Source organism: Erpetoichthys calabaricus, chromosome 15 (assembly GCF_900747795.2).
Source record: "Erpetoichthys calabaricus chromosome 15, fErpCal1.3, whole genome shotgun sequence".
NCBI lineage: Eukaryota > Metazoa > Chordata > Cladistia > Polypteriformes > Polypteridae > Erpetoichthys > Erpetoichthys calabaricus.
In genome coordinates, this window is record NC_041408.2 from 76,483,140 (window position 1) to 76,498,361 (window position 15,222).

The following is a 15,222-nucleotide window of genomic DNA, read 5'->3' on the forward strand; positions in this document are numbered from 1 at the left end:
CATCTGAATTGAAACAGGTGCTTTGATCTGTGGAATGTGTACAATTTTGGATAGAACTGATCCAGGTGCAGCTCCCAAACACTAAAAGGTTCGCTATTTTTCTTCTAACAATGTTTGGTATGATGTATACATGCAAGTCAAGCTTATTGCATATGAATACAATAAAAACGAACACTCATTCCCCCCTTACAAGCACCCACCTCCATCAATGTCTACGAATTGCTCTCACTTCATATGAACCTAATTTTAATGCTCTTACAAAGTCAAGAAAGTGCAATTTGAAAACGAACATGCAGTAGTACTGGTTGTTAAATATGTACCATACTGTATATCAGGGGTGGCCAACTCCAATCCTGGAGAGCCACAGTGGCTACAGATTTTCATTCTAATTAGCGACTAGTTTTTCCTACTAATTGACTTTATTTAGTTTATTTGCTCTTTAAGACTCTCATGCTTTAAATCAGGGCTGAGCAACATCAGTCCTGGAGGGCCGCAGCGGCTTCAGGTTTTTGTTCCAACCCAAATGCTTCATGAGAAATTATTTATTGCTGATGAAGAATTTATTGCTCAAGTGACATTTTTCTGCTTCATTTTAATTTTCTCTCTTGTTAAGATTTTGAACCCTTAATTGCTTATGTTAGTCCTAAACAGACGTATTCGATGTTTTAACTGCTCCTTATTAACAATAAGATGCAAATGAAAAAGGAACCTACACTTCTACATCTAGCTTGTCTCCATTTCCACCTGTGTGTATTCATCATTCACTATTTGGTTTAATTAAGTACTCAGAAGGAAACTGAAGAGAAATTGAAGAACTTAAAATTACTCATTCATTTAGGCCTCAAATAACTTGGATGATACATGTATCATTAGAGAAAAAAAATAAAATCTATGATTTAAGAATAGACTGACATGGTTGAGTTAAAACACTAACAAGCCATGAAATTAAATAAGATCTGTTATTGATGAGGCTTGGCTTCTAATTAAGCAACTGGGTTGGAATAAAATCCTGCAGCCACTGCGGATCTCCAGGGTCGGAGTTGACCAACCTTGCTATATACAAACAAAATAAAAGAGAGATAAAGAAAAAAAGAAGGAGCGTTGACTGATATTGGGAACTTTTTTTTTTTAACATTTTTTCTAACCCTAACACCTAACCCTGTGGATGTATTTGGTTTTAACTAAAATGAAATGTGATTTTATCCAATGTATAAAATCTGTATATATAAACTTCATTTGGATCTTGATCTTTGTTTGTCCGCGAATTAATCAGAAGAAGAAGCACTAGATGGCAGTAGAGAGACAGCTAAAACATAGGCATTGCATTCAGAATCTCCTCCAGGCTTATACTACTGAAGACTGTAGTACTCTAGTCACACCTCAAAACACAGACATTCAAACTAAACAAATTGTTGTGCTTTAAATTAACTAATCTTTATATATAATCTTCATTTGGATCTTGATCTTTGTTTGTCCACGAATTTATGTTCCCCTGACACTGCCTTGGTTGTTACTTTTCTTTACAAACACTGTCAATACCACTCTTTGTGTTTAGATCTGACATCGACACCATGCTTTGTGTTTAGATCTGGCGTCGACACCTCCTTCGTTGTCGAGACTGTGGTTTTTTCTGTTTCTATCCACCGTCGTTGGCAGCACTTCGACCAAATCGAATGTTCCCCCGCTTCTTGGAGTCGGCAGTCAGAGTATATAAGTCGGACACACTTCTGTGATTTTCCATTAGTCGACATTTGGAGTTCAAAAAAGAAACATTAGTTCTTCCTTACTCTTTGGATTGCCACAAAGCAACCTGCGAGACTGGAGAAAGGTTGAGAAGAGATCGTGAGAGGAAACGACAGTGTCGTGAAAACGAGATGGACTGTGAATGGAGAGAAGCAGAAATGCTCCTCCACCACCACATAATTACTATTCGGACAGTGATTCCGAGTAGGCTGTTCCTATCGAATCAGTGTCCAAGGGTTTTGTTTTGTAATTTTGTTTCCCTTATAAAAAATCATAATGCTGTGCGATGAAGGGCCCAGTTCACGACTGGCAGTCGCGTTTAAACAGGGAGCCCTTCACAGACAACTTTAACACGTGCAACGTAGTTGGGCGCACATGGCTAGTGTAATTATAAAAATCAAACAAAAAGCAATACAGTATGTATATATATATATATATATATATATATATATATATATATATACACACACTGTATATACTGATAGTCCAGACCATTGTTACTCAGTTAAATGGCATTCCAAGGTAAATCTGTAAGATTTTTTTTGTGCCTGTGTAAATTACAAATCATATCTATAAAAAATATCAATAATAATAATAATAATAATCATAAAATGTTCAATGTTAATGTCAATAAACACCCTGTGATACACAGTATTATATTTAGTGTTGTTTATCTCATTCACATGTAAATTCTGAGAGCTAAGAATTATGCTTGGCCCTCCCAACATTTAACATTTGGTAATCTGTCCCTCAGGAGAACCCTGCAACAGACTATAAATTAGCAGTTGAAAAATATCTGTTAATACAAAATGACCTATACAAGCATAAAATCAGTATCAATATTAGCCTATGAAAGGAGAAGATGAACTGAAATAAGTTCCATGTTAAGTTAAAACACAGTAATTTGTTAAAATGATATATAGTAAGTAAGTAATAACTTGGAAAGGACCAGATTTATTGGAAAACAAGAATACCAGTTGTACGTGCAAGAAGGTCAACGGCTTGCTGCTTTTGTACGCGTATCCCTGGGACTGAAAAATCAGGGGCTTAAGCCACTGTAGCCACTCACCTACCGATGCCATTGTCCATTTTTAAACTCGTCCTCTTTTTATATCAGTTTAGGCAGGTGCACCTTTCCCATGTTATTAGTTCAAATGCCATTTAGCTGCAGGTTGATAACATCGGTTCTTTACAATAATAACCTGCAGATAATTGTCAATTGAGTCTTATACATGCTTACATAATTGCTTTCTTCTTCTGTTTACTTCCAGACTAGTGACTTTTTTTGTATTCTAGTAGTCCATTTTCCTAAAACAGTAGGAGAAGGATGCTGCTGTGTTGAGCAGTTTGGGCGTACAGTCTGCCTGTCATATGACTCGCAATGGGCATCCAAGCAGCTGTTTGACAGGTGAAAGTAGAAAATATACAAAATATACAATCTGAAAAGGACCACTCTAGAGGTACAATTGAAACAGTAAACAAATTCTTAGTTGAAATCGCACTGAATGTTTGTCTGTTTTAAGATGGACAGGTTTGTAAACTTGCCAATACTTTTCAATGGGAAATTTTAAAATTTTAAAAATTCATGCAGTGTGATCTGTTTCAGCTTTCCAAAAGAAAATTGAACTGTCTCAACAAATTTCTTTAAAGAATAACTGTGCCAAATCTCAACAGAATTGGTCCATGGGTGGCTGAATTGTTTCATGCGGACAGACAGGCAGACATTAATACATTCACAATAGATGGTTCGCACATTAAACGCAAACGTACCTAAACGCAAGATGCAAACCTGAGGATACTCACAAACTGCAGTGGATACTCAGAGGCCTTAAATAAAGAAAACTTCTAATATCCACCCATTTCCTGAGCATGTTTTATCATCCAGGAGAGCTGGAACCTATCCCAGTAGCATTAGGCTTAAAGAAGATGCCATTATTGAAATAAAGATAAAACTAGAATGCTTAAACATGAGAAGAATTTACAAACCCCACACATTAAAACCATTATTGCAAGAATGTAGACAAGTACAGCTCATTGGGCATTACAAACATGTCAGTCCTATTTATCTAATTTCTCCAAAAAACATCAGGTTGAAATCTAAAGGTCCCAAACTTCCTACACTCTAACACACTACTTATTTTATGTGTCTTTGGTTCTCCATGAAGAAAACGTTTCTAATGTTTGTGTGAAATTTACCCTTAAGAAGTTTCCATTTGAGTCCCCAGGTTCTTTTGGAGGTGACAGCTTGGGTCCACGTTTATGTATTAGCCATTGTTTCATCTATGGCTCAAGTACTTTTCCGTTTATTTAATCTTTTTATTGTCTTTTAAATATTATTTTGCATATTGTATTATTGGTTCTGTTTTAGGTTTTGTTCCTTATGCATGTTATTTATGCAATATTATGTTGTTTATTAATTATTTGGATATGTTGTATTAGGTTAATATATGTATTAGTTTTACTTGATTTCTATCCTTTCCCCTATCCTTTCTATCCTTAGCTTTGTGTTCCTCTGAGGTAAACCTCTGATAGTTTTTAAGATATGTAGCTACATCTATGAACAGCTTTAATTTTGCAAGTCTGTTTACCATAAACTAGTCATAGTTCTTCAGGCTGACAGCCCTGCCTTTCAGATGTACTTACTTAGCATAAGCTTTCTCCAGCAGAGCACTCCAGAATTCAGTTCCTTCAGCAGAGTGGACAAATAACAGTTCTCCATTTCTTGTGGGTAGTCGATCATCAATGACCACATCAACCCACTCCCCATACTGCCAGAACTGAAAAATAAATGTTACACAAAATACACTGTCATCAAATCACATCACATCAAAATTGTTTGACTGATTGATCACAATTTAGTATGGTTAAAGGACACTCCGAGAACATTCACTAGCAAAACTGGCATGGCTTTTACAATATTTTTAACCCCTAAGAAGGCAATTTGTCAATTTACTATTCACATAAGCATTTCATATGATGCATGCTAAGCAGCATTTTAACTTCTTCTGTGCCACTAATCTTTAACAGTAGCCAAATTTTCCCCATCAAACAAGATACCCCACACCACCCAAAAGCCAACAGTTGTCTCTACAGAACAGCATGAAAAGTACATCAAGACACATAAAATCCTGTATTTGAGAAAATATGGCAATGCTAGAAGATCAGAGAAACTATATATATACTGTATATATATAAACATCATTCAAAAGAGTTTTAGTAACATTTATGGGGAAAAAGTTCATGAACCCTTTGTATTTTTCTGGATTCCTACATAAAGGTAATCTTTACCTTGGTCATAATAATACATAAAAAGTTTGATTATACAAACAGAACACACAAAAATCGCACATTGTTTATTGTCACATCTTAGCCTGAATCTTTTACCTGGAAGTGAAATATTCCTGCATAGTTTTCTTGAAAACTTTGTCCACTGGGAACAACACGGGCCAGGATTTCCTCATCAAGGGTCAAGGATGCAATTGCAGCCAAGAGCCAGCAGTCACCTAGCACAGGAACAGACAGAAGCTTCAGACTTATTTATTCCATTTAGCTGTTACCATTCAAAGAAATGCATCCATTTTTATATGGTGTCTTTGATTTACTTTATCATTAATAGTATTGTTAATAAAAAAGCAAGCTTCATTATACTCTTAGACTAAACATGAAGAAAAGTGAGTGTCAGTCCCCTATTTCATGTTAGATGAATGCAAACAGACAACAAGACATTTGGGATGTGTCTTTGCCCTCAAATCTAAGCTCACTTGTGTCCAAACACTGTAAAGAAGAACAGAACCAAAGGAAAGAACTTTAAAAGGGAGGTTAAATGAATACTAACATGATCTCTTTAAATATGAGGATTTGCAATGCTGAGCTGAAGCTAAATTAGACATGAACAAGGGGCCATGTTCAAGCTGGCAAAAATCTTGGAAATGCAATCACAGTTAAAGAGCTGGGAAATTCAAAAAACAGGTCTGGGCAAAAATCCAAAGTAGAACTAAGCCAAAAAATGGCAACAATGGCCATAACAGAGCAGTGAAATTTGAGAGAACAATATAAAAGTTTGATGTAATACTAGAATGAAGCAGCAAAGCGGAAAGTCTGCTTAAATCCATAATTATAATTTTCTGTCAAACAGAGTGCATGGCCAAAGATCAACAATATGTGAAAGATACTACAATGACTGTGTCTAATGTGCTATGGGAAGTGTTTATAAAGACACAGTTTAATAAAGTCAGCATTAAAGCTCAGATCTTTAGATGTTTTACTTTGATGTTGCTTCTTTTCAGGGTTGTTTATTTGCTCTTCAGCCACTATAGTCATTACTACATTAAGTATAACTGTGACTCAGGCATATATTTACCATGTGATGTCTTTTTATGAAAAATAAAGTAATATATTAATGCAGCATTTCTTTTAAGAACACCTGTAGGTGGAAACAGTACTTATCTGTCTATTTCTGTGTACTTACTGACAGCCTGGCCTAGTGTTAAGATGTTGGGCTTTACATCTTAAGCTGCCATATGTATTTTAAAGGGGTCAATGTCCTTTAAAAAATTTTTTTTTTTTACCTAATGCTAGCTCAAAACACTTAAACACAACCCAAAACATCTCACTGCAAAGTTATTTACAACATTAGCCCAATAGAGGATACGATTTCATATACACCCCTCCTTTGGGCTCTGTAAAAAAGACACTCTGGTAAAATGACGCATTCTTTCACAGAACCCCATTCGCAGCTGATATAGTGTATCATATTACTAAAATCCTTATGAATGGGTTTAGACAGTATGTGTATGCTACAGCTATATGTAAATATAACAAAAACTCATATACATATCTGCATTTCAATTTAAAGCATAAATCACAGAGATATTCACAGTAGGTATTTTGGGGTCTTGCTATTTCAGTGCACTGTCCAATTAATTCATATAAAAGAGAATGTCCAGTATAAATAATCGCACACCCTTAAACTCTGATCTCTCAATGCACCTTCCACCTACTATTTGTGACATTTTGATACTGCTACGCAAGATCTTGCATGTTGCAAAAATAAGAATGTTAGTATTTATTCTTGTAGCCTTTGTGAAAGATGTGCACCAGTTCCATTCTGTACATTTTATTCATGCTTTGAAGAATGGGGAGAACCTGCCAGAGGGGACAGAATGAGAGAGGCATCAGGAAAGAATGAAAGTCTACTGGTGTGCATCTTGAGTAAAACAGTGCTGTCAGAGCATGCCATGTGCTGGCCGGCCATAGGTCAGTGAAGGAAGGTCTGTCCAGGGGTCAAAAATCCAATCTGTGTGTGTGATCTCAATGACTGGAACCTGGAGTACCATAATCACTAGCGTGTGATGTTGGGGAGACACCCTAGTGGTTCTACAAACATACACAGAAGCCCAAGCATGTTTGTCAAATGTACTACTGAAGCCCAGGTAGCACATAATTTAACTTAATGCTTTGCCCTTTCAGAGGCGTAGCTATAGTTTTCAGCGCCCGGGGACAACTGAAGACTTCACGCCCCCTCCTGTTTGCCAAAATGCAATGGGGAAGGGAAAGAAAATTTAAAAATGGCGCCCCCTGGATGCTGCGCCCGGGGACAGATGTCCCCCCTTGCCCCCCCTAGCTACGCCACTGTGCCCTTTTGGAAATTATCTGGGCTCAGGCTTGCAGAATTAAGCAGGACCAACAGAGAGTGCAGAAACCTGACAGCCCTGTATTTCTGAAGGGTTAATGTACTGGTGGGGTGGTTGTCTGCCTCCACTGTAATTCCATGTTTAATACAATCACCACAGGGCCATCCAGTGGTCACAATGTAAAAACGATTTCCTTTATAAAACAAACAAAAAATCCAACAAACTAACCAACAAACTCTCCAGAAAAACTCGCTCACACATGCGGCAGCATGAACACAACCAAAAAACCTCTTCTTCTTTGAAACTGAAACACAACACACTATGTTGCACGTTTGCTCTTGAAAAGGAACACAGAAGTTTAGGCTTAACATTTCAACAGTTAAACTCCTGGACACCTACTGCCAGATCTAGTGATGATACAAGTTAGCAAAAAGCAAATGGTGGTCACTGGCAATAAGGAAGGATAGACAGATACTTATGACAAAAAGGAAAATGTGACAGAGAGATGAGGAGACAGCGAACAAGAAGGCTGAGCAGACAAGCTGTTTATCCTTTTCCTTTGTGTTTGCACTATTCTATAAAGAATGCCTCAAACTCAAACCTCTGTCGACCTCTAAATTTATTTTGACATCAGTTGCTAGGTTTGGCCCATCCTGGTGACAGAGACTATTTTTTAGTTATGTTCATATGTAAAGTCATGTGCAAAATGTGTAAAGCATCTCCTGCAAATACCATGCCTGCCTGTCAGAGGGGGCTGGGTGGTCTCATGGTCTGGAACCCCTACAGATTTGATTTTTTTCTCTCCAGCCGTCTGGAGTTTTTTTGTGTTTTTTCTGTCCCCCCTGGCCATTGGACCTTACTCTTACTCTATGTTAATTAGTGTTGTCTTATTTTAATTCTTTGTCTTTTTTTTCTCTTTTCTTCATCATGTAAAGCACTTTGAGCTACATTATTTGTATGAAAATGTGCTATATAAATAAATGTTGTTGTTGTTGTCTGTCTGTCTGTCTGTCTGTCTGTCTGTCTGTCTGCCACCTGAAACAACTCAGCTCCCAGTGGACTGATTTTGGTGAAATTTGGTACACTTATTCTTCAGGGAAATTTGTCAGAAAAGTTCCAGTTTTGTTAAGATGTTTCAAATACAGTGCGCTGTACACATTTTTGCAGTTTCTAAAATTTCCCACTGAAAAGAATTGTTGAATTTGTGAACTCGTCTCTCTCAAATCAGAGGAACATTCTGTGTGACTTCAATTACAAATTAGCTTATTGTTTCAAATTTGCCTTGAGCGGGTTTACTTCAGCTTGTATGGTTTGTATATTTTCCTCTTTTACTCTTCTGACAGCAAAACAGATCTCACACGCGCGCGCATGCACACGGACTCACTCACACACACACACACAAGCCACATATCTGGTACACCCACTTCTACTTCTCCAGCTGCAACAGGAAAGTAGGTTTACTTCAAGGTTTTCCATTACTGCATTTATCTAATGACACTGGGCATAAGATTTGACATAATCCTGGATGGGATGCCTGTCCATCATCATGCTAGGCTAATGCTTTGCTTTTAACTGCTTTAGAATGTGGAACAAGATCATAGTTGCTGGAATAAACATACATGGACAGGAGTAGATTTTAGGCATGACCAGAAATGACACAATAAGCATTTTGCATGTCCTCTTTAGATTACCACCCAACATCCTTGTAAGGCAAATTCGATTACGTTAGCATAAAGCAATGCCAGTTGTGAGTGAAACAATGCTGAGGGTGACACAACACCCTTCTGGATCACAATTAAGGGAACAAATGTTAGGAGTAAAACAAATAAGACAGGTTTAATCCACCTATACTGATAAGGGCTGTTTGTGCAGGTTTTGAAAGGAATTTGGGCTATTTCTAATCCAACAAATTGAGAAAATATGGCTGTGGTTGCAAAGCTCAGTTGTGAGTAACACTGCGGTACATTTTCTTTGACTTACTAATAGGAATGTCAAGCTCCTAATATTCTCTGGTGAAAAGTATTTCCTACTGAAATTACGCCTGTGGTCTTTGTAGTGTGGAGTAATTACTATCAGCAATGGGTAAGTAACCTACATTTGTGTTTTAAAGGGCACACGGTCACATATGTCACTTGTTTGCTATACACATTTCATACCTTAGCTTACATTCAGCCACATGCAAAATTATTTTCGCTTGTATTAGGAGTATACAGTGACTATAAAAATTATTCACCCTGGAAACTTATTCCATTTTTATTGTTTTGTAAAATTGAATCACAGTGGATTTAAGTGGGCTTTTTTCAACAATTGTTAAAAAAGAAGAGACTCTTTAATGTCAAAGTGAAAACAGGTCTGTGCAAAGTGGTCTAAATTAAATACAAATATAGAGTGGTGACTCTGAGGCTAAGGATCTGCGCTGGTATCCCGAAGGTTGCCGGTTCGAATCCCCGTCACTGCCAAAAGAGATCCTACTCTGCTGGGCCCTTGAGCAAGACCCTTAACCTGTAATTGCTCCAGGGGCGCTGTACAATGGCTGACCCTGCGCTCTGACCCCAAGGGATATGCGAAAACGAACAAATTCCTAATACAAGAAATTGTATAAGGCGAAATAAAGAACAAAAAAAAAAAAAAAAAAAAAATTTCTCACATAAGTATTTACTTAATATGACACACCAACATCATCACTGGTGCAGCCAATAGAGATCACCTGTCTGGGTTCCAATTGATTGTTGGACAGAGGCACCTTATCTGGAAGGTCCAGCTTGTGGTGAGTCAGTATGGTGACCTAGTCTACACAATGAAGATAAAAGAACACTCCACACATTGAAACTGCAGGGACTGTGCAGATAACCACTGTTGCCTGGGTGCTTCACCAGTCGCAGCTTTATGGGAGAGGGGCAAAGGGAAAGCCACTGTTTAAACAAATGCAGAGAGTTTGCCAGAAGACAAATGGGAGACTTCTCTAGGGCAGGACAAATTCTTACTCTACTATGATTTTTAGTGCAATACCTAGGAGTAATTCTGAGACGCGGAGTGGTGGCTCTGAGGCTAAGGATATGTGCTGGTATCCCGAAGGTTGCCGATTCGAATCCCCGTCACTGCCAAAAGAGATGCTACTCTTGAGCAAGGCCCTTAACCCTCAATTGCTCCAGGGGTGCTGTACAATGCTGACCCTGCGCTCTGACCCCAAGGGGTATGCGAAAAAAAACAAGCAATTCTCTTCGGGATTAATAAAGTATAATAAAATAAATACAGGCACAGATCACAATCCAACTAAGACTGGACTTGAAAAAGGCTGTTCACTCATGATCAGCGTGCATCCTGACTGGTCTGAGCAGTTTTGCAAGCAGCCATTGGGGGGGGGTGGGGGGGGGGGGGGGGTTGCATTTGTAATCAGTAATTCTCTGCAGTACATTCCTAACAAAAGAAAAGCCATTGGTGGAAAAATGTTTAACTGTGTCATTATACCTGTATTTAGTGTCCAACACTGCCCTGCGGCAGCAGATCTTTTGCTTTTTGTATACATCCTTATTTTGTTTAGTTATTTTGTTTTGTTAGCTTCCTCTTTAGCTGTATGTATCTTTTGTAGCTCTTTAAAAACAATGTCTTCTCTTTATTACATTTAATAATTGTTTTCAATAACATGCAGTTTTCCTGGAAGAAATACTTTTTGCATGCAACTGTGTCCATATATTTATTTTAACCACGACCCAGTGTTCATTCAAAGCCATCCCGTAGTCTCACCACGCCCTTAACTAGTCCTCTTATGCAATGCTTTATTTGTTTCTGGTTTTGCTGAGTTTAATTCTGTCCTTTCTTACTGTCAGAAATTATCGTGGCATAAACTCAGGGCCGGATTTATATGAAAAGAGGCCCTAGGCTATTCCACTTATGAGGCCCTTTCACCTTCCATTTTTAAGTTTGTAAATTACATGAGAGATAATAAAATACGTAATACGCGTTGATCTTAACCAGTACATTTTTATGTTTGTTTATTAGTCATATGCGTAGAATTTCTCCATATTTTCGGTTCAGTGTTTTAGTGTTCACTGTTTTTAGAATAGTGTAATTTTAATTTTGCTAACAATTTGAATGTAGGCCCCTCTTGATCTTGAGGCCCTAGGCTGAAGCCTAGTTAGCCTATAGGAAAATCCGGCCCTGCATAAACTGAAAGAGTAGCCTGGTAGGAGCAGATTTTACAAAAACTCTTCTAGTCGATTGAAGTCTGGAACTTCAAAGGTTTAAAAAAACAACAACAACAGGGATTCCCATCTGTTTGTGTCTTAGTCTGAAATCTTGCAATTTTCTCTGCCCTCACATTCTTTCCTGTCTTTTCAGTGTTGCACCAGTGGCAGCCAACAACCAAATGTAAAGCCTTGCAGGGGAGCGACGCCCTGTAATTCAGTTTGCGTCTTATTGTTTGGGCTGTTGAATCAGTAAGGAGTGGAAATGGACTAACCACTGGGTGTGGAAAACGAGTGGGAGCAGATGAGAGGTAATGGGCTGTAAAGCTAGAGTGAAACACTGCTCATTCATAGGGCTGGGAATTCTTACTCACCACTCTGTATCTGGTGTTGTGCTTTTTCGTTTTGTTTTCTTTTACCCATCATCTCTTCTACTGCATACAAAACTCAGCGTGTTTGCTAGCGTTGCCATGGATTGTCACTCATTTACGCCCTACCTTTAAGTGCTACTCTACAAAAATTTTAAGCAGGACATAAAATGGCATTACGGCCTTTCACATGTGATATTACAGCATACTTCACATGTGTGTTTTTTGGGGAGCTCTTCATCATTTGCCATTAAATTTTAAATAACCAAAGTCCTATCTCGATTATTTGCAGGCAAAATGACAAGTGGTTTGTGCACCAATAATTATGTTCCAGGGCAGCACTGAGGTGCAGCGGTTAAACCTGCTATCTCACAGATCCAGTGTCCTGGGTTTGAACCCCACATCTGTTTGTTGTCTGTATGGATTTTGCATGTTCTCCCCTTGTCTGTTTAGGGATTTCCTATAACACCTCCATTTGTAGAAGGGGGGGGACTATATCATAACATAACAGTTGTGGTATTTGGCCGGCAGTTCATCCCGGCCAATACCCCCATGCCGCCAGGTGGAGCCCTTCTTGCAACATGGAGGTGCCCCGAGTTCCAGCTGGGTATCATGGACAGTGGAGTTTTACATCACAGCCCTGCTGGATACCATGGGGGCCTCCAGGGGACACTGCAGGGAGGCTCAGCAATTTATATTTTCAGTATACTTCCCAGTCACGAGGACGGAAGAAATAAAGTACTTCCGGGTTGAAGAAAACAAGGAGTTTTCATCTGATCCAGAAGTTCTGGAAAATCACGTGGACTGGGGGATCAGAAGCACTTTCAGGTCAGGGAATATAAAAGGACTCTGGGAAATCCCAGCAGTGAGCCGAGTTGGGAGGAAGGGTGACTGAGCTGCTGGGAGTGAAGGATTGTGTATTGTAATTGATTATTGATTTGTTTATGAGTATTGTGGAGTGGAGGGTGCTTTGTGCACTGTATTATTATAATAAAAATAATATTTGGACTTTTATCTGGTGTCTGACGAGTGGTCTGAGTGTTCAAGGGGATGACAGCGACCCCTATCTGTAATACATAATGTTATCTGATAATGTTAAAAAGCGTTTTCAAAGTTGATTTACTGTAAAATTGCTAAAAAACACAATGCAGTATATCAAAGCCTAAAACTACAAGTGCTTCATCATAAAATGGACTTAAATAAATGTCTACCAACAAGAAACCATAAAAATAATGCCTTCATCATTCATTATTTTTCTGCCACATTCTGTACAACAGCATTGGCTTTTTATTCAAAAATATGTAAAACTTGATAAAAATGTCGTGTCATCGGTTCATTTCAGAGTTATTGTCACATGTACATGCACCAGGTGGCCACTGTCCACAGGTTATATAAAACATGGTGTAGCAGTAGAGGCTGTTATCGACCTCTTGAACCCTCAGGTACCACGCCAAACACCAGGTAAAAGTCCAAGACTTCTTTATTTTATAATAATTACGTGCACAAAGCACCCTCCACTCCACACTACACATATAATAATCAATACTCTCTAATCCAATACCAATCCTCCTCTCCCAGACACTTCACCACCCTACCTCCCAGCTCAGCTCAGTGTCTGGGCTTTCCCACAGTCTTTTTATACCCCCTGACCCGGAAGTGGTTCCTGTCCAACAATCCATAAGTCCTCATTCCTTCCGGGTCAGAGTCAAAGTCCTTTTCTTCAACCTGGAAGTACGTCATTTCTCCTGTTCATGTGACCAGGACGTACTTCCAGGTTATAGGGCACATAACAGTCTGACAGCCTCCCTACAGCGACTCCCGGTGGCCCCCATGGTATCCAACAGTGCTGTTCATACAAACTACAAGGTCCATGACGCCCTGCTGGAATTCGGGGAACCTCCATGCTGTTGGGAGAGCTCCACCTGGCGGCTTGGAGGGGTGGGCCGGAATATTTACCCGGCCATCCATCACAATGCTCATCACAAAAAAATAATAAGAAATGATGAGCAAAAGATCCAAGTTTCCTGTCACGTACTGCTTTGAGATATTGATGCTAAAATTCATTTCACATGCGATTTTGCAACTGTGAAACTCGCTAAAAAGGGATTTTTTTGTGGGAGGAAAGTGAAGTAATATTGCTTCTTATGGATTTTGGTAACACTCTGCACCGTTTGTTGGCCCATAAATACCTCAGAAAAGGTTTTAGATGGGGAAAGTCTCTTTTGTAAATTCAACATGGCTAACCACCAGCGTGATGAGACAAAAAGACTTACTAACAGACAAAAGATGTAATCCAGCAAGGCAATGAAATTGTTATCCAGAATAGTTGAGAAGGAAATGCTGTAGCTGAGGTCCTTTTGCAAATGATATTTACACATTGTCTGTGCTAATAAAAGTGTCATCTCATTAGCTCAACACATTGCTGCCTGTAGTCCCTGTGCCAGCACTGCCAGAAGGCTGCAAATGAGATGAAAATATGGGAGGAAAATGGATTATACAAATACTAAACAACTATTATCCTGGGTCAATAGCATAAATTTTACTGGTCGCAGAGTGGAAACGTTTTGCATCTTTTTATTCTTTGCTCAATTGCTGGCTCGTCTCTAATAATAGGCTAAAAGTAATCCAAGTTCATTTGTAGGGGCGTCCCCAGTTTCACAGTTTATGGCATGAGCTCCAAAATGGCCATACACTTACTGTAGTTTCAGAGTGAGGCTGATGAGGGACACTTTGGCATCCAAGAGCTGCCCCTGATCTCAGTTATAGGCTCTGCAGGCTGATATGATCAAACATCGAAAAATCTCTTTTCTGACTCCAGTTTTCTCTAATGCACTCTAAAACCATTGCTTTTACATTTAATCTCTGATATTTCACTTTTCCTTTGTAATATTTTCTTGTTTTGTTCTATCAACCTTATACCTGCTCTGAATATAAATACTACACTCATTAGTCAACACACTGTATTATTAATTCTTTATGATCAACACTGAGGGAGTGACTCCTTTAAAAGTACCATAAAAGGATTAAATTTATGAAAAGCTGTGAAAGGTTTAACTCTGGGAATAAACAACATATACAGTCACTATTGTCACATGTACAGAGTACATACAATATTCCACCTCTCTCCAGTGACGTGGTTAATTACTTGGAAACTTTTATCCTTCTTAACTGAAAAATCTCAAAACACATTACAGAATATGTAAGGAAAGTAAGGCACAGGTGATTTAAAAACCAGACCCATTTTGACAGTTTAATTCTAAGATAGATCTAGGACTTTTACCATTGTCTGCTTAT

The 15,222-nt window shown here is 38.6% G+C and overlaps 1 protein-coding gene across 1 annotated transcript in view; it reads right to left on the bottom strand.

The window, feature by feature from the left end:
• Positions 1–15,222, bottom strand: part of capn8 (calpain 8) — a 74,538-nt gene that overhangs the window by 41,634 nt on the left and 17,682 nt on the right. Inside the window, exons 3-4 of the mRNA XM_028820864.2 lie at positions 5,128–5,246; positions 4,387–4,520 (exon numbers count right to left, since the gene is read on the bottom strand). Of these exons, the coding sequence (XP_028676697.1) occupies positions 4,387–4,520; positions 5,128–5,246 (253 nt within the window). The remainder of the gene's footprint in view (positions 1–4,386; positions 4,521–5,127; positions 5,247–15,222) is intronic.